Here is a 25,520-nt window from a genome sequence, read left to right on the forward strand (position 1 = left end):
GGTCAACCTCCCTAGGGAAGCCTCTGCGTTATTGGAATTACTTTACTCAGCTCATCTTGGTTCCCCATGTGCATTTGTGCCTCTGAATATGTGCAGTTTTACCCAGCTCCCCAAGATCACCTACAATGACCCCAAGAAAGAGGGGTTCAAATGCTCTCAGTAACCCACTTATCACATCATCTTCCAGGTAGCCTTTGTATGTGGGTGGAATTTGGGGGCGGGTTCCACCTGATATGAGTCAAACTTCCTAGAAAGAAATCAGATTCAATCTGAGCCTTTGAATTTCCACCAGGAATTTTTGCTGGTGATGAATTTAGTAATTTGTCATGAGGACGTGGACAGAGTAGAGCTCCAAGTCTGGTTTCGTACATATGCTTTTTTCTTAGTTAAAAATTTCTCTAGAACTGTCTTTGAAGTTAGCAGCGTAAACGATGATTACTCACCAACCACAAGCTCATAACCTCAACAGATGCTGGACCATGTCAGATGGTTTGAAAACCCCTCCCTGAAATGTACATGCCACTAAAGGGAACCAATCTATGAGTCTGGAGTTGAGCCACGAGGAGAAAGAGGCAGCTACAGTGGAGTGGGGATGGGGGTGCAGTCTGGGTCAAGTCCTTGGCTTGCCAATCATGCGCTGTGACTTTGGCCACGGTATTCCCCACCTCTGAGCTTCAGTTCAATCCCCAACAAAATAGCAGTAGTAATACACACAGGTTGATGTCATTATTAAATATTGCAGTGCTTAATATACTGAAATGTACCACGTAAGAGTGAGATATTATGAAATTAAATGCCTAATATTTGCTTCCTATATGATGATTTGATCAACTAATTGGTTTATTCAATAATTATTTACTGACTTCTTGTGGTATGAAGATAATTATAGTATAATTATAGTGTTAATCTTTATGAAGGTAAAAGAGAATATTAGTATCCTATTTTTCCTGTATTAATTAAGGAGCTTTAATAATTCACTCATTCATTACCTACTTATAAATTGGGCATTTCATGAAAAATTATGATATTATTCCTGTTGGGCACATAGAACCCTCAATTAATGCTAGCTACAACTATTTTACTGTTTCTGTTGTTAATGTTTTTATATGCTATTATGATAGGTTTTGGAGAATTAGAACTAAGGCAGAGTCTTTGATCTCAAGGAGCTCATAATTTTGCAGAGAGAGAAAATATAAGTAAGTGGCAATGCAGCATATTGGGACTCAAGACGTATTTATGAGAGATTTAGAACAGAGGAAAAACTACTGAGGGGCTGGCGAAGGAAGGGGTCTTAGAAGGGTTTCCGTAGGGTTTCCGTAGGGTTCCATAGGGTTTCCGTGCATGTCAAACAAAAGGAGTAGTGAACAAAGTCAGACAACGCAGAGTGTTTTGCTAGACCCCCAGACGCGAGTTCGGGCTGGCAGGAAGCAGACCAATGAGGGATGGGGCTGGAGAGGCCGGCGAGGGAGCAGCAGACAGAATGTGAGGAAATGTGGAGGTAGTGTTTCTTTGCTAGAAAATCAGATATAGATGCGTTTACCCCGTGGAAAGTACCCACTTATCATAATAGAATCTGACATTTAGACTTGAAAAAAGTATTTATTTTGACTTTCTTTCTATGGTGTCCTTTCTAGGTGGACATCAGTCTACTGAAACACCAGGCAAGGTTGGTGTTGAACATTTCAGGCCAGGCAATCTCATGGGTAGTGGTGCCAATTCCCAAGAGAGAATGTGGGAAGGGAGCCAGTTAAAGAGTGTGGGTAGGGATGGAAGTAAGATTTAAGAGTTCAGGTTTCAACGTGCTTGGGATGGGATGCTTGGGATGGGATGCTTTGGGGACATCTGCTTGGAGATGTGTCTAGCGAGCACTGACTATCTCAGCATGAAGCTTGGGCGAAGCTCTGGCCTGGAGATAGGTTTGAAAGTCACTAGCAACGAGGTGGTAGTTTAAGTCACCGGGATCATGAGTTCAGCCGCGGAGAGTGTGTAGGATGTAAATAGTAAAGGTCAAGGATAGGTTCCTGAGGAACTGTAGTTTTTCAGGGAAGAGCAGAGGAGAAGCCAGCAGGAGCATCTGGAAAGGGAGAAGGAATTCTCCTTTGTTCTGACTGCAAGCAGAACAGTAAGAATCCTGGATTCTCTTCAGTGCTTTAGGGCTGGCTTACCCTCCTTGTTATCTTTATTCTTGATGATTCTTAAGAAAATCATATTGATCTTTGATTTATAAAAATTGGTCTGTGATTATTTGAACATTGGAGAGAAGGCTGGGCATTTTGAACGGGCTTGACCTTTCTGCACTTTGATCTGGTTTAAAAAAATGTTGAATGGCTCTTTCTTCCCACTTTTCAAACGGGGAAGGTGAGGGTTGAAGAGGGAACTTACGCTTAGTCACACAGCCAGCAAACAGCAGGCCTGTTCCTCCTGCATTAGGTTCCTCTTAGTGCAGGTCTGCAGCTACCTGAGTATTTGTTTAGTTTTGCTTTAGCTGTATTTAACAGTTGAAATTACTCTATCAGAGTCTTAAAATTAAAATCAAACATTTTCTTCTTTAACTGATGTCTGGAAAGGAAGAAAGGAAGGCAGGAAGACAAGAGGCAGAAAAGGAGGAAGGAAGGAAGGAGGGAAGGGGAATTAAACATAGTTTTCCATATATTGGTGGAACATTTCAAATATATTCTAGTCCAGTGATTTTTTTTTTTTTTTAAACTTAGTCTACACTAAAGGGAATGGTGCTGTCTAGAAGGGAATGGGAATACCTGGATGTCACCCTGAGGCCTGCCTGGTAGAGGTTGCAGCCATGCTGCCCATCACCCCTCCCTCCCCGAGCCCCGCTCGCCTTCACAGCTCTGTGGTGCACAGGGGAACTTGATGGCGTGGGGCTGTCCTGGGTTCAAATGCTGACTTGTGCCTTTTAGCTGTGTGGCCTTGGGCAAGTCACTGGCCCTCTCTGGGGTTCACTTTTCTCTTCTGTAAAATAGGGAGAATGTTGTCCAGCTCAGTAGAGTATTGTAAGACAGAACCAGAGCAGCTTGAGTTTGCCGGCCCGCTAGATGGTAGCACGTGTTGCCAGCACGTCCCATCACAGAGGAAAGGGCCGCCTGACTTCGGTGAGTCTCTCCTCCCCTCAGGGTCACCCTCTCCTTTCTGCTAACAAACAGGTGGGGCCATGTTCCTCTGAAGGCATGCTCTCCTCCAGGGTCTCAGGACCTGTTGGTGAACTATTTCATACGCAGGTTGTCTTTGTAGTATGAACAAGACATCAAGACTTCACATCACAACGCAGGGAGTGTGTCCAAGGCTGGGGGGGCTACACTGCTGCTGGGAGGGAGGTCCCAGGCTATAGCCGGGCAGGTGGAAACCATGCTGGCGGGTCTGAGACCAGCCCTACCCTGTGACCTTGAGGAGTACCCCGTGACCTTGGAGAGTGCCTCTATGACCTTGGGTGGTGCCCTGTGACCTTGGAGAGTGCCCCTGTGACCTTGGGGAGTGCCCTGTGGCTGTTCCTCCCTGTGGCTCAGTGGCCCTATTTGCTATGAGGAGGGTGAGGAGGGCGGATCTGAGTTAACCTAAGTCATTCAAATTATGTAGTAAAGCAGCATCTCTTTCTGCTTATGATCATACAACAGGGTGGGTGGGGGAAGTGGACCCCGGGGAGAGAAAGAACACGCTGTGGGGTAAAGAGCAGGCTGAGGGAGGTGGCGGCGATGGCTTTGTCTTGGGATGTGCGGGCTTCATAAATGAAAAACTGCCCTTGACAAACGTGGCTGTGTTCAGCCTCAGGCCTCCTGTGGAGACTGAGGCCCTGTGGCTGGTGGGGCACATAGCCAGGTGCCACCGTGCTCATGGCTGAGGTAGGAGGGGAGGTGCTGACAGGAAGCCAGGGGTCCTGGGACAAGCCTGGGGCGGGGCTGGGGAGGGGGATCAGGGGAAGTCAGGAGGAAGGTTTTGAAATCACTGGCAGTGATTTGGGCTCCTATACCCCTTAGAGAACTTCCCCCCAGCACGTCAGTCAGGCACATACCTCTGAAGTTTTGAAAAGACAGTGACCCAAACACAGCCAGTGCCCAGCAGCTTGGCCCAGAGACAGTTCGAGTGGCTGATTTCACTAATCCTGCCCCGTGCATGTTCTGTGCTGAGCAGCTCACATTCACTAACTCATTCAATCCCGATGGCCACCCAAGGAGAGAACATCTGGTAATGGCCCCATTTTACCAATGAGGAAACAGAGGCTCAGAGAGGGTGAGGAGTTTGCCCAGAGTCACAGAGCTGTTACATGGAGGAGCCGGGATAAACTCAAGGAACCTGGCTGCTGAACCAAGCCCAGAGTCCATCATTAGTTCCAGCTGCTGGATGGCATGTCCTCACTAAATCTGGAATCTGGCAAGGACCTGTTTCCAAAGTAGCCGCAGAGGCACGGGCCTGAGCTTCAACTGTGTCTGTGAGTTACACTCCGAGTGAGTCTAGGGCCTGTTAGAGAATAAATACAGACAAATGTATAGCTTTCCTTTCAGTCAACAATAACCATTTAAAAAATATGATGGGGAAAAAAGTCTCATTCCATTCATTTTTTAAATTGAAATATGGTCGATTTACAATGATGTGTTAATTTCTGGTGTAGAGCGTAGTGATTCATTTATACATGTATATATATTCCTTTTCATATTCTTTTTCATTATAGGTTATTACAAGATATTGAATATAGTCCCCTGTGCTGTACAGTAGGACCTTGTTTTAATCTATTTTATATTTAGTAGTTCATAGCTGTAAATCCAGAGCTCCCAATTTATCCCTCCCCACTGTCCCATTTCATTCTTAATGACATCAAAAGTTAAACATAATAAAATTAAAAATCTTTCTCAAATTAATTTTTTTCCAAATAATATCCCAAGAACGTTTTCTTGAAACTTGACAGAGTTTGGATTTCATCTGGCAAACAAATAGCCAAAAATATTTTTTATAGATAAATGATATGGGAAAACTTTTACTACTTGATGATAAAGTATATTATAAAGTGACTATAGTTTAAGTGGGAATAGAGCCAGAATTAACAGAGATGAATGAAACAGAATTGGTACTCACCAAACAAAATTCACTTACACAGAAAAATTTAATGTATTATAAACATAGCGTTTCAAATTCTAGGGGAAATGGTTTTTTAAAAATAAGTGATGCTGGCCATCCAATCTGTAAAAGATATTTTAAACAAAAGGAAAAGTGACAAGAATCACCATTTTGGAGATGCTGCACTTCAGAGCAGACTCTCCCTTTGGGTGAGCCTGAAAGCCACCACCGCTCATTCACTGGGAGAGGAGGTCTGGCACTGGAGTAAACCATGGTTTCTGATGCTGGAGCAGCTGGGCTCAGGCCCAAGCACTGCCACTTATCAGCTAAGCCCTTTAGGTGTGTTCCTGGATCTGCTTCCTCGTCTGTAAAATGTGCACAGTGCCCCCAGCGTGGGGTATCGTATTAAATGCAATGGTATTGGGTTCTTGGCAAATCAGTAAACTCTCACGAAATGCTACCAAGATCCCCTAGCTTTCATGCTTCACCAGACTTTTGCATTCATAAAGAGCTTGTTTTCAGAATTTTCATGGGATGCACATGGGACCCCAGATGTTGGATTCTGCTCAGTAGCATTGGTTCATCCCGGGGACTGTCAGCTTGGGGACGGGGCCAGGTGGAGAATGTGGCAGAGAGCTGGCTCCAGGCCCTGGGATGGCGACGGAGGAGCTGGCTCCCCCTTAGGAGGCGAAATTCACCCTTCAATTAGAGTGCTTTCCCCTAGATAACAGTGTAAACGTGGAGGGCAGCCAGGACTTCCATTTTAAGACTGTAAGTGGCAAGTTTGGTCCTGAAACCCCATCATAACTCTTATCTGAAATTGCAGGGTACTCACCATCTAAAAATATGCAGCTCAGCTTGGCCATGTTGCAAAAATGCCTCTTGTACTGACCATAAAAATGGCAACATGCAGAGGATGCTTAAGAAAATGAAAGCCCAGAGTCTCTTGCAGGGAAGCTGGGAGCCACTTTCAGAAAGACATGGCTCTGGATTCTGAGGACGGATGGCCCTGCAGCTCCAGGATGAGTGTGGGGTTTACCTTCCTCTTGCTGAGTCCATGTGAAATTTGGTTGCATTATTTGGCCAATTGTCTGCAAAAACCTTTTTCTCTCTCTTTGTCTTTTTTTTGTTGAAGCAAAAGAGTAGTGATGCTGGATTGTTTTGCTACTTTATTTACCATTTAATTTTAGTGACTGCCTCCACCAGTGCTCTGAGTGTCAAAGACAGGTTCGAGATAAAAATGACAAGCTTCCCCATATAGCTAAGAGCACGGCGCTGTCAAAGACAACAATACCTGGGGATAATTTTCCAGGAAGGATGCTCAACTCTGTAAGAGGCTCAGAGGGATGGAAGGAGCTTTAGCTTAGAGCCAAGAGACCCGAGTCTATCTCTGGCTTGGTCACTGTCCGTCCAGCCACCAGCTTCCCAAGAGAAAGGGGAAATGAGAGCCTTGGTCCCAAAGGTGACCTGGGCAGCACATCACATACCACGTAACAAGCACTGATAAGCCTCTTTATTATCATGCTCTTATTATCTATTTTTTTCATTACAACAACTGCATTACAATCTTTGTCTTGTCTTTTCAAGTTCTCTCCCATTCTACTGTGAGCCGCTCCATAGAAACACCCAGGCTTTTGTTGGTTGGCTTATTTTGTTTTGCTTTTTGCCTCTGTATACCTAGGCTTGAACACAGAGCTTGCTTCCTAAAAACAAACAAACAAACAAACACTATTAATAAATCGCTGTAGAATGGAGAGATGGATAAAGAAATGGAGTCACATGAGAATGGAGGCCACCAGGAGGGTGCTCTGGGGCTGTGCTTTGGAGGCACTGGGGGCCGCCCCACTGACTGTCCCCTGCTTTCCCTCCTAGTTGCTCTGGACTCCTGGCAGTCCCTGGCCCTCTCTTCAGCAGTTGTGGATCCGTCCCTCAGGAGCTTTGATGTTGCGCACATCAGCACGGCTGCCATGGGTGACTTCTCTGCTGCCCGGGACCACTGTTTGTTGGGTAAGGGGAGTTTCCACCCTCCAGGGAGTTGGGTTGCTTGAGCAGGGACCCTCTGCTGCTCAATATTCTGCCCTCAGAAACACATAAGAGACCTCAAGATAACCTGGGATGCCTAGCTGGAAGGAATGCACCTGGGAGAGAAGCCATGGGTGGGCTCTCCTCTGCAGTCCCCTCATCCTCCTGCAGTGTTGGCCCATGGTCACGGTCTCTAAGGGGATAAGCCAGCTGGAAAATGAACAGCATTGAACCAGGTCAGAGACAGATCCCAGGAAAGATCTAGGGAGTTAGTCTGAGACAGAGAAGAAGCTGTGACATCTATTCTCAGATTAATCTGAGAGCCGTCCTGGCGAGGAGGAAGTACATGGTGCTGGGTGAGGAGGAAAGATATAGTTCTGGCCAGGTTCAAGGAGCAAAAAGAAGACCTATGGGTAAAACTCAAATTTCAAGAGACATTTTTCAGTGCAATGTGAAGAATTTTCTAATAAGTAAAGCTGTCCACAGATGCATACTTCCTTTAGAGGGTTTCGGTTACTGGTATTTAAACAAAAGCTAAGTGACCACATCATCAGAATGTTCTACAAAGGCTTTATCTTTGGAAAGAGACTGAGGCTAGATAACATTTACACGTCTCTAATTCTGAGATTCCAGGAATCTTCTCCTCTACGTGATTGGATGACAATACACATGTATTACAGACAGGGCCACCATGTACAGCTGTACAGGCTGTACACTGTCCAACTCTGCTTGGTGGCAAAGCACAGAGACTGGGCTAGTAATAAGGCCTTTGTACAGTACACAGCTTGCTCAGTCAAATGTAGTGGCACTATTTTGAGAGCTGTTCTTAGAACTGAAGACCTTAATGCCATGAATCATTTAAATTGTCTAGTGTAGGACCTAGCATACATGGGGAAGGATATAACTCCTGATGGAACATGGTGGGTATGATGGGGAGAGGGGCAGAGGGAGATGAAGCTGAAGAGAAAGGCAAGGGCTGGAGCATGGAGAGCCTAGTCTTGTATGACTTAATGCTGAGGTCAGTGGGGGAGCCATGGAGGTGCTTTAAACAGGGGAATGACAACTTATGATGTCTGTGATATTTATGAATAAATAAACAACCAAAATCCTGACTATTATGTGGAAAATAGACTGATGGGAGGGTTGAGTGCCCCCTGCCCAATAACAACCACTATTTTATCCTCACCTCCTAACACTGTCAGGTGCTTAAATGAAGTGAGTAGGTGCGTGGATGGATGCATGCATGCATGCATGCATGCATAATTGGATGGATGGATGGACGGGTGGATGGTGCACGGATTTGTGGATGTGTGACTGGATGCATGACTAGAAGCATGGATGCCTGACTGAGGTGAGATTTCCAAGGCCCAAGCATCACTGCCCTCCCCCTGCCCTGCAGAGTGTTCCCGTCACCAGGCCTGCCTCATCACCACTCTGCAGACCCGACCTGGTGCTGTCAGGTGTCTGTTCTATGCTGATACCCAGAGCTGCACACACAGCCTGCAGGCCCAGAACTGCCAGCTTCTGCTCCGTGAAGCAGCCTCGCACATCTACAGGAAACCAAGTAAGTGTCGGCCTGGCTTTGCAGCCGCCCCTCAGGGCCTGGGTGTGGCTGGGGGGACTGTCCGAGCATGTGCTGACTTGTGGCTTTTGAGGTTCTTAAGGGAAAGTTAGTCAAAGTCATCCTAGGCTGTGTGGCACTCGCATGGGATGGGCTGCAGGAAGATGAAAAACCCTACTTCTGACCTAGAATTTCTCTGCACCGCCTTCATTCATCCCCCCCTTTCAGTCATAGAAGCCATTTTAGCCTTTGAGTTTCTGAGTAAACTAATTAAGTAGGCCACTTTTGATGACCGTTTTCTAGTTTAGAAAGTTGTTTCACATACCTCACCATCTCCTTTGATCCTCGTGCTGTCCTGTGAGCTGGCGAGATAAGGGTTCTATCCCCGTCTCAGAGCTCAGGAGACTCCGGTCCAGAGAAGTTAAGTTACTTCTCTAATTTCACACAGCTAGTGATGACTGAACAGGGACTTGGAGCCAGGTCTCCTGTCTCCAGCTGCAATCCTCTCGCACAAAACCTCATTGCCTAAGGACCACATCGCTGTTGCTGGAGAGGGCAGCTGCTCCTGGCTCAGTTGAGTTTAAAAACATTCAAGAAGGTACTATTATGTCTCAGCCCTCGTGTTGGGGGGTCCCAGGGGTGAAGCAGGCGAGGGGAGAACAACATAGAAATAAATGCATCCCTGAATGAGATGGGTGAGCACTGTGGGGTCGGAAACGTGGGAGCCAGGCGCCTGGGGGTCGCACCTCCCCCATCAGACATGCTTATGGGATGAAATGAATAACTTCTGAGAAATGCTGGCTGTGTCCGCTGTCTTATCTTCAAGAGCAGATGTTGGCAAACTCCCTCTGTAAAGGGCCAGATACTAAATATTTTAGGCTTTACAGCCACAGTTCTCTGTTACAGCTACTCGACTCTGCTGTTGTAGCGAGAAAGTGGGCTCAGACGATAATACATCTGTGGACGTGGCTGTGTGCCAATAAAAATTTATTTACAAAACCAGGTAGCAGCAGGGTGTGGCCCCACCCTGTCCTAGAGCATTACACGTCCTTCAGGCCTGTCTGGATCCAGTGATATCTTCTCTGCCCCCTCCTCCACCTCAGCTTCTAGATCAGGAGAGTATCTCGCAGGCCTGGAAGTGCTTTGATTCCTATATGCTGAGGTCTTGGGCCCTTAATCTCAAGTCTTGCCTTCTCTCAGGACATTTAGATCATTTAGTCAAGTTAGATAGATAGATTTCATCCGTAGTGTAGCTAATCTGCATGGTAGTCCTGCTGAGAAAAGCCTTCAAAAGGTCTGAGTTCTGTAAAACCAATCAGACCGCTTCTCTCTTAATTCGGTGTGACTCAGATTCAATGTGAAAGGCTCCTTCCGGCAGAAGACGCAGGCCCACGTGCATCTGCGTCGACGCTGTTTGCACCTGTTGTACACCCAGAGCTACAGATAGTTTTGTCAACTGTCACATGGCCTAAATATGTGGGTATTCTGGAAAGAATCCACCTTTCTGCAAAAGATTTCAAAAGGGAGAGACACACATCAAATATTTTCTACATGTTGGCACTTGTTCAGTCTGGGATTCACGGGGCAGCCTCTGGAGGGCGGGGCGAGTCCCGCTGTTGTGGGAAAGCAGACTTGCATTCCCTCGACATTCCTTAGCTTTTACATCTTCTGTCCTTGCTCCCTCCTTCGGAGGGAGCCACGTCCATGAAATGCGGCTGTCCCCTGCAGAGTGAAAGGGCTGGCCTCAGAAGTTTCTGCTCCTGTAGCCCCCACGGTCCTGAATGCCGCCCCTCCCCCCAGAGCCTGCGATTTATTTGCGGCTGAGACAGAAATCTTATGAGAAGGAACTGTGGGGGTGAGAGCAGTCATGATTTGTGATTGAGGCCAGATTAAAAAGCAGCAACTATTTCTCTCCATCCTGAGTTTCCGTTTTGAGTTCCCACTCACGTGCCAGTCAGAGAAGGCTTCACTCACTGTTTCCTTCCCTCCTTTCTCTCCACCTGCCTACCTTTCTTTTTTCCTTCCTTCCTTCCTTCCCTTCCTCTTTCTCATCCATTCATTCATTCATGTGTGGATCTCTTGCCATTTGCTTGGGACATTACAGGCATCATGCTATTTATTCCCAACATCTTTATGTTGTAGGGGCAGCTACGGTTCCTATTTTGCAGTTAGGGAAATTGAGGGTCAGAAAAATTACAAAGTTTTTCCAAAGTAGCTGGTCCACAACATAAACCACAGGTCTGCTTGACTCTTCAGACCATCCACTGCCTCCTCATCACCACGCTGACCCTCAGTGGCCTGGACGTTTTGAATGTACGTCATCCTGGAGGCCTCAGCCCCGCTGCCACTGACCTCTGTGACTGGGTGACTCTGCTGTGGGGACCTAGCTTATCTATTGTAGGATTTTCGCAGCATCGCTGACCTCTGCGCTACCAGATGCCAATAGCTAGTATCTCTCCCCAACCCTGTGACAACTGAAAATGTCTCCAGACGTTGTCAAATGTCTCCTGGGATCAAAACCATCTCCAGTTGAACCACTGCACTGAACAAAGTTCTTGAGGAACGGATAGACTGCCTGTCTCTCTGTCTGTCTGCCTGCCTCCTCTCCCAGGCTCCAGCTTAGTCACCATATATGTGCATTTTAAATAGAAAGAGCTGCAAAGATGTTTCTCCCCATCAGCCCACAGTAAAGCAGAGCACACCGAGCACACCTGCTGGAAATAACACACACATACACACACACAAACGCACACACACACACACATACACACGCACACACATACACACACACACATACACACACATACACACACATGTGCACGCACACACACATACACACACACACGTGCGCACACACACACACACATACACACACACATACACACACACACAAACACACACACACACGGAGGCTCTCTTCACCAGTGTTGGTTTCCTCCGTGCAAGGCCGGAAGGCCTGTGGGGAATCAGACACGGGCCTGTCTTAAGTCCCTGAAAATGGTATTTGGCCTGAGCCCCCACTTCCCAACAAAAGTTTATTGAACCAATGAATGAATGGAAGAAAATATAGTGGAGGAGATAAGATAGGGCTTGAGAGAAGCTGATAAGTCGAGGTGGTGAGTGTTACAAGGAGGGGGAGGCCTGCGGAGCACACAGCAGGGTGGGCAGCCCCAGCGTGAACTCTTGGACCAGTGGGACCAGGCAGGAGCAAAGGGCGGGCACAGCAGGCCTGGCCCTGGACCCTGAGAGAGCCCCTGACCCTCTGGTCAGGTTGGGGCTCAGAGAAGTGTAGCTTTGAATCCTGCGTCACCTTGAAGTCCTGGCAGCTATCCACCCTAGGCCCCTAAAACTATTTCCTCATCAGGGAAACGCAGATACTGGCTCACAGTTCCTCAGCTGCAATTCTGAAATCCGAAAGTTCTAAAAGTCAGGAAAATTTTTTTTTTTGGTTAAATTTGTGGCAAACTCATTTGGTGCCAAAATCTGACCTAAAGTGACTGAAGAAATGACCCTCTTTATTCTTTCTTTTAGTATGAAAAACCCACACATTTCATCACAGAAATAACGGATGTGTTTGATGATGGGGCTCAGCTCCAGAGTCCCCTGGGAGGGCAGAACATGGCATATTCTGGGGCCCTCTATTCTTTTTAAAATCCACATAATTGAGAATCGTGGTGACATCTGGCCCCTGTGGGCTGAGTATGGGGTTGTGGGCCTGGGTGAGTCCCTCTGGGAAGAATCAGTGAGGTAGCACACCTGGGGAAGGTGTGACCCCCTGCCTGGGAACAATCAGGCGTCTTTGCTGGTTTTGTTTTGTTTTTTTTTTTTGTTTTTTTCACATTGAGCACTAACTTCACTAGACTTAAGCTATTGGGGCCTGAATGAATTATTAACATTTTTAAAGTGCAGAAAGCAGTGTTTAGGCTTTTGATTTGTCTCTTAGAGCATATTCAGTGTATTTGTGAATAGAGCACCTGCTCTTCTCTCTTCCTACCCCCCCCCCCCCGCAACGTCCCCCTACAGACATCCCTCTGCTTGGCTTTGGGACATCTGTACCTTCTGCGACCATCGCTGCCCATGGCCAGCTGCTGGGTAGGTCCCAGGCCATCCAGGTGGGCACTTCGTGGAAGCAGGTGGACCAGTTCCTGGGAGTTCCGTATGCCACCCCTCCCCTGGCAGAGAGCCGCTTCCGGGCACCGGAGCCCTTGAACTGGACAGGATCCTGGGATGCCACCAAGCCACGGTAGGGTTGAAGCCCTCTCCCATGCTAAGCCATCTAAGTGAGACTTGGTAGCAGAGCAGAGTGTTTGCATTTGAGCCGTGCATGGGCAGGGGGCGCCCTAACACATAAACTCCACTGCTTGTCAGTGACTGAACATTGTCTTGGTCCCGCGATGTCCATCTGGGGATGGAGGCGCTGGTGGGCTCTGTGCCATGCAGTGATGCAGGGACCCAGGCTGATGGAGACTCTGCCTTCATCAGCACACACCTTCCAAAGTTCCTTCCAGGAACCTTCCTTGACTTTGCCTTCGGGAAAGAGAGGCTGCGGCAGAGGTTACAGGGACGGTCTCCAGGGCCATGCCTGCGGGAGGGGGCATGCGTCACGTGCTCCAGTGTGGCCGTGGCTGGAACTCGGCCTCCCGGCCACGTGTGACATCAGTGAGGCTAAGAAATTAGCACAGAAGGAAAAGCACATGAGCAAATGAAAAATATTTTAAAAGTGCTTTTATCCTTCCCAATAGGAACCATATTAAAAGGAGTTTTCAAATAAGAGGAAAAATGAAATCATATCTAATCTTCCTCCCTCATCAACTTCTTTCAGTTTTGCCCATTCCCTTCCAGGCATACTCCACTCTAAAAAATTTCACTGATTGGATAAGATTTTGAGATTTTTCTAATTAAAGAGCATTCAGAGTATCTGTGAAAGAGCATCCGCTCGCCTCTCTCGCTCCCACCGGCATCTCCCCTTCCCACAGTCTCTGTCCCGAGGCAGCCGAGTTCTCTCTGTCCATCACCACCCACCGCCGGCTGCCAGGCAGGTCCACAGGCCCAGAGCCAGACAGAGGGACTAGACTGGAGGATCTGGAATACTCCAGACGAGGGAAAGTGAGGGCTTAAACTAGGACAGTGGCAGAAAGATGCAGAAAGCCAAGAATAAGCCTCCACTGCGGGGAAACAAAAGAAGCAGACATGCACTGACTAGAGCACGTTACCGTGCTGGGATCCACCCATCTGACAGGTGAGGTGTTGAGTCACACAGGCTTCTGAGTGGACAGGAGTTGGCGAGCTTGGTTGTCAGAGCCCAGTCCTCACGAGGCTTGGCGGGCAACCATCATGCCTCCATTAGGTGTGTCCCAAGCATGGTGTCAGCTCTTATGCCAGAAGATGCTCCAGCTGGCACACCTGGACTCTGTCCCCATTTAGAAAACAGGTTGGAACACCCCATGTGAGCAGGTGCACACACTCGGGGCCAAGAGGGGCTCAGGACCCAGGAGACATTCTCCTCTCCTCTGTCCGGGCAGCCTTCTCTCCGGGCCAGCACCTCGTCCCTGGGCGATGTTCCTCAGGCCCGTGGAGAAGGGGATGATGGGGGTCCTGCTGTTTCTGCCATTTACTCACCATTCCCATTTCCCATGTCCTGAAGCTGCCTAATTGCACTGGCGCCCGGCCTTCGGAATAGGGCAGTGGGCTGGGCTCTGCTTCTGGTGGTGGGCGAGAAGGGGGGCTGGGGCCTGTCCCCTTGGTCATTTCCCCTGCGAGTCACACAGTCTGTATCTGCAGGGCCAGCTGCTGGCAGCCAGGCCTCAGAGCGGCCACGTCTCCCGGGGTCAGTGAAGACTGCCTGTATCTCAACGTGTTTGTCCCTCAGACCGTGGTGAGTTCTGCAGCCGTTGCTGTGTTAGCCCTGAAAACTGCCCTAGTAGGTTTCCATCCCCAGAGCTGCTGGCACGGTCCACCCAGCGCTGTCCTCGCTGGTTCTTGGCTTCCTGAGGCCTGAGTGGCTGAGAGCAAGTGAGCGGTGGGTGCTACTGGCCCTTCCACGATCTCCTCACGTCCTCGTCCTCGAGCCCCCCCCACATGGGGCCTGAGCGGGGCTGCAGAGGATGGAGGGTGAGGGCCAGCGATGCAGGGTCCCCCTGAGGGCCTCGGGCTGGGGCAGCATGGAGCAGATCAAATTAATCTGCAAATGAAGAAAGCAGCTGTTCTCCCTGGAAAGACCCTTGGAGAGAACCCTGCGAGCATTTCTTTCCATGCGATCTCTCCCTTCAGGCCGTTCTGGAGGGTGGGGCCGGGGCGGTGGCCCTGCCTCCGGGCAGGCCCTGTTTTGAAGGCTGTATCTGCTGAAGTAGCAGCTATGCTCCTGATGCAGAATGTTTGACATTGATGTTGAATGTTCCTATTTTGGGGGAAAGGTCAGAGCTCAGGAGAGAAAACACAACTCGTGAGCCTTAGGAAACATGAGTTTCTGGTGACACCAACCCCATGTTGACAGATCCCATGGTACATGTGACCATGTCGCCACTTCCTGTTTCCCTAGCTTAGTAGCAGGGCGAAGTCAATGCACTTTGGAGGTCTGACCAAGCCAGCTGACCTGAGTGAGCTTTGCAACAAGGGCACCAAAATGTGCAGGTTCTCCTGGGCCATATTAATAGAGGTATGGAGCCTAGAGTGAGAAGGTGATGAGTCCCACTCTGCCCAGTGCCGGTTGGCTCATACCTGGGGTGTTGAATTAAGTTCTGACTCCAAACCAGCCCTGCACTTACCACCACCTCCCTGGCCTGGAGAAGGCAACTCAAGATCTGTGAGCCCCAGTTTCCTGTTCTGAAAGTGGGGAGAGAAATAGCATCTCCTCATAAAGCTCTTTGAGAATTAAATAAAATGATGCATAGATACCAAGTAACCAATGAGTGGCTGACAAGGGGGATGTTGGGAATGGCTGTGAGTGGGACAGAGATCACACTTATAGGGACAAGGGCCCCTCAGCCTGGAGGAAAAGATTGTCACTTAGGTGGTATAGGAGCTTCAGACAATGTTGAACGTGTTGGAAAGAGGACGGGGGTGTGGCGGAAGGGACCGTCTGGTGGCCTGTGCCTGTCGTCAGCTGGACGCCTGACAGCATCTTTCCTTCTGATCCTCCTGACACCTCTCTTGTATAGATGAAAAGGCTCAGAGAGGTTAGATGACTTGCCTAAGGGCACTCAGCTAGTGAGTGATCGCTGTAGACTTGGTCAGTCAGGTCCCAGAGACACTGCTAGGGCCAGCGAACGGTGACCAGTGAGGACATACTTTTGCCAAAGTGTGAACAAAATTTGGTGACAGAACTTTAGAGATTATAGACCACCTTTATATTTATGATTTCACTGGTCTTCGCATCAACTCTTGGAGGAAAAAAAATATATGTTTTCTCTCTACTCATTTTAAAGGTGCAGAATCTGAGGCTAAGAGAGCCTTCGTGACTTTTTAAATGACACACAGCTGGGCTGAGTGGAGACTTGACCCTCATTTCCTGACTCCACATCCAGAGCTCTTAACCCCTAAGGAGGTTCCCAAAGGGAGCCGCGCCATCTCTGTCTTGGGCTGTGCCGTCGCCCCTTCCTGGTCTTGGTGGAGGAGTGTTGATGCCGGAGCCTGGAATGCCACGGCAGCACACGGGCCCCAAAGTGACAGACCCTGTGGGGCTGGGGCAGCACCTGGGTACCTCCTTCTGGCCAGTGGGGTCGCAGAGGCTGAGAGCTGACCCTCACCTCCGCCCCTTGCCCCGGCTTCATTGACCTTTGCTGGCATGAACCAAATGGCCTTCTCTCTCGCTGGTGCTCCCCAATAAAATGACTCAGGGTACTTTTAGGAAGGGGATACAGGGCCTTTCCCAGACCCGAGAGCCCACAGCAAATGAAACCACGGCCACCAGAGCTGACCTTTTTCTATGGCATTTAAGAAGGCCTTGTATTTGAAGAATTAACCATCCCGCCAAGTGGTGACACATACTAGATGGAGTGTCACAGAGGGAAGAGCCCAGGAGCGTGGCGGGGTGGGGCAGGCGGGGTGGGCAGAACTCTGGTTAGCCCCTTTGTCTGCACAGGTGTTTTAAGAAGTGACTCCAGCACTCTGAGCCTCTGTTTGCACTTGTAGGATGGGGGTGCTTAGAGCCCCTGTGGCATCTACCCTGTGGGGTGGGATCTCTGATGAGACGTTCTGGGTGAGCATACTTAGCACAGCACCCACCCAGGCTGGTCTCGGTCAGTGCTGGCTGTTGGGGAGGAGAGTATCTGTGTGTCAGAGCCTGGGACACTCGGAGCAGAGAAGTCACAGCCCAGGGAGTCAGGGTCCGAGCGAGTGAGAGCCCCCCCAAGCCTTGCATTGACCCCAGCATGGAGTGGGGCATCCGGTCCCCCACGTGGAATGTGATATTCTGATACAAAAGGGTCAGCCTGGGTTCAGACCCCAGCTTGGCCACTCCCTAGCTGTGTGGTCTTAGACACGCTGCATGGCATTATTGAGCCTCTGCCTTCTCATCTGTGAAATGGGAATGACTACAATACACCAGCCTCACAGGGCTGTTTGCAGACCGAGCAGCTGACACGGGTGAACACTCAGCGCAGTGCCTGGCTCTTCTCAGGACTTAACACAAGTGACTCTGGGTTGACAGTGTGGGGTTCAGTCATGGTGACCAAACTCAAGGACTCCCCAGGGAGGGCACAGAACAGTAACGGGAGGGGGAGCTGCGTGGCTGGGGGCCGGGACCCGGGCCTGCAGCGGGCGGTCACCCCGCACTCGCCCACTGGGCAGTGTGGGTGACGTGGCTTCACCTTCGAGGACCCTCGGTTTCCTTATCTGTGAGTTCGGGTTTGGTAATTTACTGAGCAGGTCTAACAAAGTGCCACAGACTGGGCGGCTTAAACCGCAGAAATGTATTTTATCAAGATCTTGAAGGCCGAGAGTCCAAGGTCAGGGTGTCTGCGGGGTCGTTTCCCCCCGAGGTCGTGATCCATAGATCACTGTCGTCTCCTCCCTGTGTCTCTGCAAGGCCCCCTCTGTGTGTCTGTGTCTTAATTTCTTCTTATCAGAATACCAGTCCCACTGGAGTAGGGCCCTTTCTTTTCAGAACCTGTCCCCAAATACAGTCACATTCTGAGGACACCGGGGTTAGGGCTTCAATATGTGAATTTGGGGGGCACACGATCCAGCCCATAACGTGAGACTAAGCATGACCGGGGCAGAGCTGGCAAAAGAGTCATTGTAGGCCCAGAATCTGGCGCCTATGTGGGAACGGTCCCCTCTCCCGGCTCTGGTGGGTGAAAATGGGCCACCTGGAGCCCCCAGTTTCTCCAACCCCTACAGGCCCCCAACGCATCCGTGCTGGTGTTCTTCCACAACGCCGCGGAGGGCAGGCCAAGCGGAGGACGGCTGGCCGTGGACGGCTCCTTCCTGGCTGCTGTTGGCAACCTCATTGTGGTCACTGCCAGCTACCGAGTGGGCGTCTTTGGCTTCCTGGGTTCCGGTGAGTGGCTGGGCTTGGTGGAGGCCGCCAGCCCCCTGAGCTGAGTGTGTGCTTTGTGTGTGTTTAGTCCTTTCATCACGAATCCCCATCCATCCTGGTCCCTGGCCATCCCCCAGCTGGGCACGCAGGGGCACGACCAGCACTCGTGAGACCCTCCAGCCTTGCTGACGCCATAGCTGAGCAGCGGGGCCACTGGTTAAACTCATGCTTAACGCTTCTGAGGCTGTTCCGACTACATTGCGTGTTTTATCTTGTGAGATGTGTGTGTGCACGTATGTGTATTGAAACCCCAGAGGGCTGGACACCTGCTCGAACTCACAGGATCAGGAAAGATCAGAGCCAGGATTCACCACCAGGTCGACCTGCCCTGGAGACTCTCAGGGTGGATTAGGGCTCTCGGGCCCTCAGGAGCCATTTGCTGGAGTAAGGGCTGCACGGGTCATGCTTTCTGCTTCCCCTTTAATTCCAGCATCACTTGTGAATGTTGACCTGTCCCCATCCAGTCACCAGCCCCTTTATCACTCTGGTTACTCCCTCCACCTTCCCCACCATCCCCCAGGGCAGAATTGAGGCTTGGACTAATTCCACCATCATCCACCGTTTCCAGTGCCCTTGATGGCAGGGCAGTGGAGGGGCAGCCGTGGCCGAGGGCGGACACGCAGGTCTGGGGGTCTGAAGCGCCAAGGGCCAGCTCTGCCATTGACTGTCTGTGTGACTTGGACAAAACCCTTCCTCAGTTTTCTCCTCTGTAAAGTGGGAATAATTTTACCCAACTTCCAAAGTTACTGTGAGGCTCAAGTGAGGCACTGCGTGGGAAGAGGCTTTGGAGGCTGTGATGGGCTTTACAGGTCCTCGAGAACAAGCACTGGGCTCATCTCTGTTCTCCAGGGATCTTGTTTAAGACCCGGAATGTCTTGTCCACTAAGTGTGGCTGGGTGGGTGGGATGTGGCGTGGCCAGAATGACGGGCTCCTCTAGAGTGTGGGTGAGTGGGCAGGCGGGCTGCAGGAGCGGAGGCCAGGAGTGCTGGGAAGTGGGGGTCCTAAGGAAGGTTCTAGGCCTGCACGACAAACATGAAATGGGCAACGAGCGCAGGGGAACACGGAAGCGTGGATGATGAGCAGATTTCAGATTGTCCTTCGGGGCAGCAAGGGCGGCTGCTGGAGCTCTGGATGCTCTCCTGGGTTTCCTTTCCTCTTTTCCAACACACAACCGACGATTTGTGAAGTCAGTAGCTCCTTTAGAGAAAGAGACGGTCAAACTCAGAGCCCACCCTGCTGAGCACACTCGGGTGCGCTGTTCACAGACGCAGCTGACGCGGGGGCTCAGAGCGTTTCCAGACAGAAGAGAGCAAATTTCCATATGTCACCGTCCCTGACAGGGCAGGGGATTATGATTTCATGGGCTGTAGTCTTAGTGAGAATTTGCTGTGCTTCTGGGAAGGCAAACTCATTTCTGCTGCCGGCAGGGCAGTGTCGGGGGAGGCAAACGAAATTTCCAGAGCACCTAAACTTCTCATTCCTGACTTGCAACGCTGCCTGTTCCTTGTGCTTAAAGCAAAGCTGTTAGTCAGAGGGAAGGAAAGCTACCCTCGCCCAGCACTGGTCTCCACCAGGCATCTTTCCTGGACTTCGTCATTTCATTCTCAAGGCAGCTCCGTGAGGTCAGCCCTCTGTGGCCATTTCACAGATGAGACGGTGAGGCTCAGAGAGATTAAGGAACTTCATGCCCCACGATTGTGCGTGGTTGTGCATGGCACACTGGGCATTAAAACCCACTGATGAAACTAGAAGAAGAAATATATTGTAGCTTGCTCTTTTGATGCTTAGAAACACCCTTTGAATTCCTCATTCTTCCGCGTACAGAGTGGGATCCATCTTTTATGTTCATTTAGCCATAGGCAGCTTTTCTTTGCTTTATTCACTAGACCTCTCAGTACCCCCACATCCCAGAGCTTTCACATCTCTTACCTGGAGCTTCCTGCAGTTCAGCCCATGGGAAGCCATCAACCAGTCAGGAAACTGAGACAGAACAGGGCAGCTAGGGCACAAACACAGGCTCCCCAACACGTCGCCCCCTTCCTCACTTAATGCATATCATAGGCTGCATTATTTAGAGTGGTTTTAAGTTCACAGAATCACTGAGCAGCAAGCACAGAGCTCCCACATACTGCCTCCTCCACAGGCTTGGTTTCCCCTGTTACGACCATCGTGCATTGATGCCACTGAAGTGCACACTTACATTAGGGCTCACCTTTGTGCTGTACGTTGTGTCATGACATGTGTCCATCATTCCTACTGGATAGTTTCACTGCCCTGAAGCACCCCTGAGCTCCGCCTGTCCATCTCTCCCCTTTTCCATTTTAAATAGTTGGAAACTGCAGTTCAGGACACAGGTGTAGAAAGAGCTGGGTGGCTTTGAGGGCCAGCCACAGGCTGCTGTCCTGCATGGTGCACAGGCTTTGCACCCGAGAAAGACCAGGTCTGGGGGCAGCTCCTTGCTCTGTGGGGTGCAGAGGCTCTGGGCGGCTCCCTCCCTCCACACCCCATCCCAGGCTGCCAGTCTCTCCTGAGATCAGGCAGGTGAAGGCAAACACCTAGAACCTTGCTGGCACCCAGCAGGGGCTCCCAGGGGTTAACGCCCCTTTCCTTTCCCGGGCCAGGGCTGTGCTGTGGCCAGGTCTCGGCCTGCATCTGGCGCATAGCAGCAGCCCCTGGCATTTACTGAGTCAGGCTGAGGCGCCGCTTCATGTACATAATTTCATGTGATAAATGTGGGCAGCGCCTGCTGTTGTAGCCCAGGGTGAAAATAACCCCCCGAAAGCACCAGCCTCCAGAGGCACAGCGAGGGAGGGGTGGGGAGAGATGACAATAGAAGCACGCGCCAGCCCTGCGGCCGCTGGACAAGTTCTCTGCGAGAGGAGCCCCAGCCCAGTGGTACTTAGAGGAGCGCGGGTCCTGATGCAGGGCAGTGAGGAAGGAGAGGGGGCTGGTGGTGGGCCGGGGCGGGGGCTGTTTTTCCAGCCTGGACCCTGCAGGCGGGATGGACCCTGGGGGCACGGGGCACAGTGATTATCCTTCTCAGTGGTAGGTGGGCTCAGAGGAGTGGGTGGGCCGTGGCCCGCAGGCCCGCTGCCGGGCACAGGAGAGAGGAAGTGAGCTTCAGTCCAGACGCCAGACAGAAGGCTGGGCATGGTAACATCCCCATTACTGCATCGTCCCTGGGGCCCTAGGAGGCCTCCCTCCTGAGAGGGTCGGCTACCCTTTCTGATCCGTAAGAATGGGCAGAGTCCTGCCCAGCAGGAGACCCATCACAGGCGCAAGTTCTACTGAAGACGGGCAGTCCCGCGAAGGGCATCTGGGAGGGGCTGCTGGGACTGAAGCCTGCTTTATTTTATTTAAGAAAAACCAAGCAACTTCTATCATGCTTTATGCCAGGCACTGCACTGTTCTGTTCCTTGTACAAATATTAACTAATTCAATCATTGCAACAACCTAACGAGGTAGGTAACAGATGAGGAAAGTCAAGTCCCATGAAGTGACTTGTCCAGGGCCCCACACAACTAGTAGGTGGTGGAGGGGACTCCACCTCCGGCTGATCTGGCTTCATAACCGTGTGCTAAGCCCCTACACCGTGACACCTCTTATCGATGGACATCAACAAGACCTGGGTGAGAACCCGATGGGAGCCCAGAATTGAGCTAAGGAGCTTTAGAGGGCTAGTTGAAGAAATCAAATGAGCAAGCAAGAGCTAGTTAGACAGTGAGGGAATGAATAACCGAATGTTTGCTGGGGAGTTCTGATCGGGGGCGGGAGATCGGAGGAGGGATAGGGGTAGACCAGGGTCGGGTGAGGCAGGTGGAGAGAAGCGTTCTCACACCGTCCAGAAATCTTCCACTCATAACCGTCTCCCTCCTGGACCGTGTGCGCCGGGCCAGCAGAGAGCAGCGCGCTCCAGTTTCACACCCCTGGCAGCGCTGCACGTGGTGTGTTTGCGGAGGGGCTGAGCCAGGTGGGGCAGGAGAATGGGGCTCAGCCACGGCCAGACTGCAGGGCAGTGAACACAGATGATGAGCAGGCCCTGATGGCTGGATGACGCCGGTGCTGGGAGGTGAAGGGAGCTCACCAAGGCTGCTCAGAGGGGCTGGTGGGTCGATCTCACAGGAGTGGAAAAGCCAGGAAGGAATTAGAGTGAATGTAGTAGGAATGAGGGAGTTATGGAGGCTTCCAAGCGGAGAAAGTTCCATAGAGTACTTAAAAATTTTTAATGAAAATAACAGTGCCTTGCACATCATAGATTTTTTTGACAAATGTTGGTTGAATTGGACTGAATGTTAGGACAAAGAGTTCTGAGCATGAGGTGAGATTTAAGTGCCAGCTCTACCTCAGATTTGCTTCTCACACCAAAAGTAACTCTTTCAAGTCTCAGGTTCCCCACCAGCAAAGGAAAGGATGGGACTCGCTATCTCAGACCAGCTAGCTGGCGGTTCTGTATGCGCATCCCTGAGGCTGTCTGCCCAGAGGGCCAGGGTCTTGTCTGTCTTGCTCTTTAAAGTGCCTAGCACAGTGCCTGGTATGAGGTGAAGCCCAGGTCAGACCTGCCTCCTGAATACACCCTCAACTCTGACCTCCCAGGGGTCTGTAGCTCCCAGAAAGTCAGCATGGTAAGTGCAGAGCTGGGACATCGGATGTGAGAGTCAGGGACGATCCCCACCTCCATTGTCTGGAAATGCAGGCTGCAGGCATCACTTCCCAGATTTGCAGGACTGGGTCCTGTTCAGCTGGTGTCCTGCCTTCCTGCCCTCCCTGAGACCTTGGAGACAAATGGAATGTGCAGGCAATCCAGAAAAGTCCGCAGAGGGGACGGTGCCAATGGCTTCACTAAACCCAGAACATGAAAATGAGCTTGAAGAAATTCTGAGCGTCTCCCCATCTGGAGGAGTGATTTGTACCATTGTGTCCCCTGCGCTGGCCTTCTCGTCGGCTTTGTGAACACCAGGCTGGGCACTGGGTTGCGAGGTCTTTCTGTTTTTCTGTTGGGGAATATGGGTTCTTGCTGATAGTTTCTCATCCGACACTGAATTGTGTTCATCATAAGCGTAGTCATTCATTCATCTAACATTTAGCCGGGTCTTACTGTGTGTCGTTGGTTTTCGTGAGGGGCACAGTCTAGCAGGGAAGACAGCAGTGATAAATACTCTGAAAGGGCACCCTCCCTTTCCCTGAGTGCTGCCTATGAACTGATGGTGTAGCTTTAAGACTTGGAGGGTGACTGGGCCAGAGGAGGGAGGGAGGAAAGCCAAGGGGAGAGGGAGGGCTCTGGGTGGAAGAAATGACAGGTGCCAAGCACAGGCCTCAGGGAGGATGGGGCTGGTGTGTCTGAGCATCTGATGGAAGCTTGGGTGGCTGCAGCTCAGGCACAGGGAGGGGACAAAGGAGATGCGGCCCGAGAGATGGATGACTCGGTCCCGTGGGTTTCAGTGCATTAGAAGAACTGAGATTATGCTCTAAGGACAGTGGGATGAGATGGGAGATTTTACATAGGATGGGACAGGATGTGTGTGTGTGTGTGTCTGTGTGTGTGCATGTGTTGGTGTATTGCAGGGGATATGTGTGTGTCAGAAAGAGAGATAATCAAAATGATAGGTTTAGAAGACCACTCTGGATATGTCATGGAGACTTCACTGGAGGGAGGAATGTGCAGATACAGGAAGCTGATGAGAAGCGTTGAGAAGAGATGGGGTGGAGATCAGTGGAAGCAGAGCCTGCAGCACCTGCGGGGGAAGCGGGGATGCGGGGATGTGGCAGAATGAGGTTGTGCAATAGCAGAGTGGGTGGGCGGTGCTGCGTTTGGAGGAGAAGGTGAGAACCTCTGGAAATGCTGCTGGCTGGGGTGCTCAGGAGACTGAGAATCCATTCCCTCTGGGACTGGATGGACTTGAGGTGACCATGAGACAGCCTCCTGGAGGAATGTGAGGGGCCTGGGCGTGGGAGAGCGCTGCGGGCTGCTGGCATACTCCCGAGGGTCATCCTCACGCAGGTGAAGCCATGGGGTCTGCTGAGGTGCCCTGGAGGGAAGCCAGAGAAGACAGGGGTGAGCCTCAGCTCCAACCAGAACAGGCTTAGGGTTTTGGGGTAGTTAGTGGTGTAGACAAGGAGGATCTACAGAGGATGGCAGAAGGGCATAGACGTGGGTATCCCGAATGCCAAGGAGAAGAGATGTTTCTATTTGTGTGTGTGCGTGTGTCAGTAAGTATTTACTGAATTCCATGAAAAAAAAAAAAAAAGAGGGATCAACTCAACTGAGTGCTTTCCTCTTTCTGAAGGGTCCGGTGAGGTGAGTGGCAACTGGGGGCTGCTGGACCAGGTGGCGGCTCTGACCTGGGTGCAGACCCACATCAGAGTGTTTGGTGGGGACCCTCGGCGAGTGACCCTGGCAGCAGACCGTGGCGGAGCCGAAGTGGCCAGCATCCACCTTCTAACTACCAGGGCCACCAACTCCAGACTCTTCCGGAGAGCCGTGCTGATGGTGAGTCAGCTGTTCTGCCTTCAGGCTTGCTGAAGGTGGTCCTCTCTTGCCCCTGTTGGCTTCAATTGCTTGGATTTCCTTTATCCTTTGTTCTGAATCCGTGTCCTGCTTGTTGCCATCTTTCCATGTACACGTGAGCCAGGATGCTGCAGGGCTCATCAGACTGCTGTCCACTCATATCTGAAATGCTGATAATTCTAAACAGGAAAGTGTTTCTATTTCCTGAGAGTGCCTCATTAAGGTTTAACGGTCTGAAGCCTCGATTACCTCCCTTGTCAATACACAAACATCAGGGGATGGAATGTAGGATGGAAAGCGTTCTAGAATTTTAATGATAATGGTATATTTAACCAATATGATGCTGAACTACACCCAACACAGAAGAGAAATAGAACCCAGAGAATGCTCATCTATTTCCCAGTGTTGCTTCCCAGATCTTCTCCAGGTTTACACTTGGAATCTTCCCTTAAGCTGTCTGGTTTCCTCAACAGCCCGTGCTGCTGGCAGGCAGCTGGGTCGCAGTTATGGGTTGAGGCACAGAACAGCAAAGGTCTGTTGACTGTTGAATGAAGGCAAAGAATAGAACTCAGCACTCTGGATTCTCCTAGATGTTCTGAAGTACCTACTAGGTGATGATGACGATGGTGGTGATGAAGTTGATGATGATGATGGAGATGATGATGATGGAGGTGGTGGTGATGGTGATGATGATGATGGAGGTGGTGATGGAGATGATATGATAATGTTGATGATGATGATGGAATACTTATGACAGAAGAAATAACCTGGTTGACCACAGCAAAGGCCCTGATGTCTGTTCTGTCACTGATTAGCTTTTCATTTTATTGAA

The 25,520-nt window shown here is 50.6% G+C and overlaps 1 protein-coding gene across 1 annotated transcript in view; it reads left to right on the forward strand.

Annotated features, from left to right (window-relative positions):
- TG (thyroglobulin) overlaps positions 1–25,520 on the forward strand; it is a 203,497-nt gene that overhangs the window by 90,099 nt on the left and 87,878 nt on the right. The window contains exons 36-41 of the mRNA XM_074353110.1: positions 6,934–7,068; positions 8,483–8,647; positions 12,668–12,887; positions 14,426–14,519; positions 17,984–18,143; positions 24,468–24,670. Of these exons, the coding sequence (XP_074209211.1) occupies positions 6,934–7,068; positions 8,483–8,647; positions 12,668–12,887; positions 14,426–14,519; positions 17,984–18,143; positions 24,468–24,670 (977 nt within the window). The remainder of the gene's footprint in view (positions 1–6,933; positions 7,069–8,482; positions 8,648–12,667; positions 12,888–14,425; positions 14,520–17,983; positions 18,144–24,467; positions 24,671–25,520) is intronic.

Source organism: Camelus bactrianus, chromosome 25 (assembly GCF_048773025.1).
Source record: "Camelus bactrianus isolate YW-2024 breed Bactrian camel chromosome 25, ASM4877302v1, whole genome shotgun sequence".
NCBI lineage: Eukaryota > Metazoa > Chordata > Mammalia > Artiodactyla > Camelidae > Camelus > Camelus bactrianus.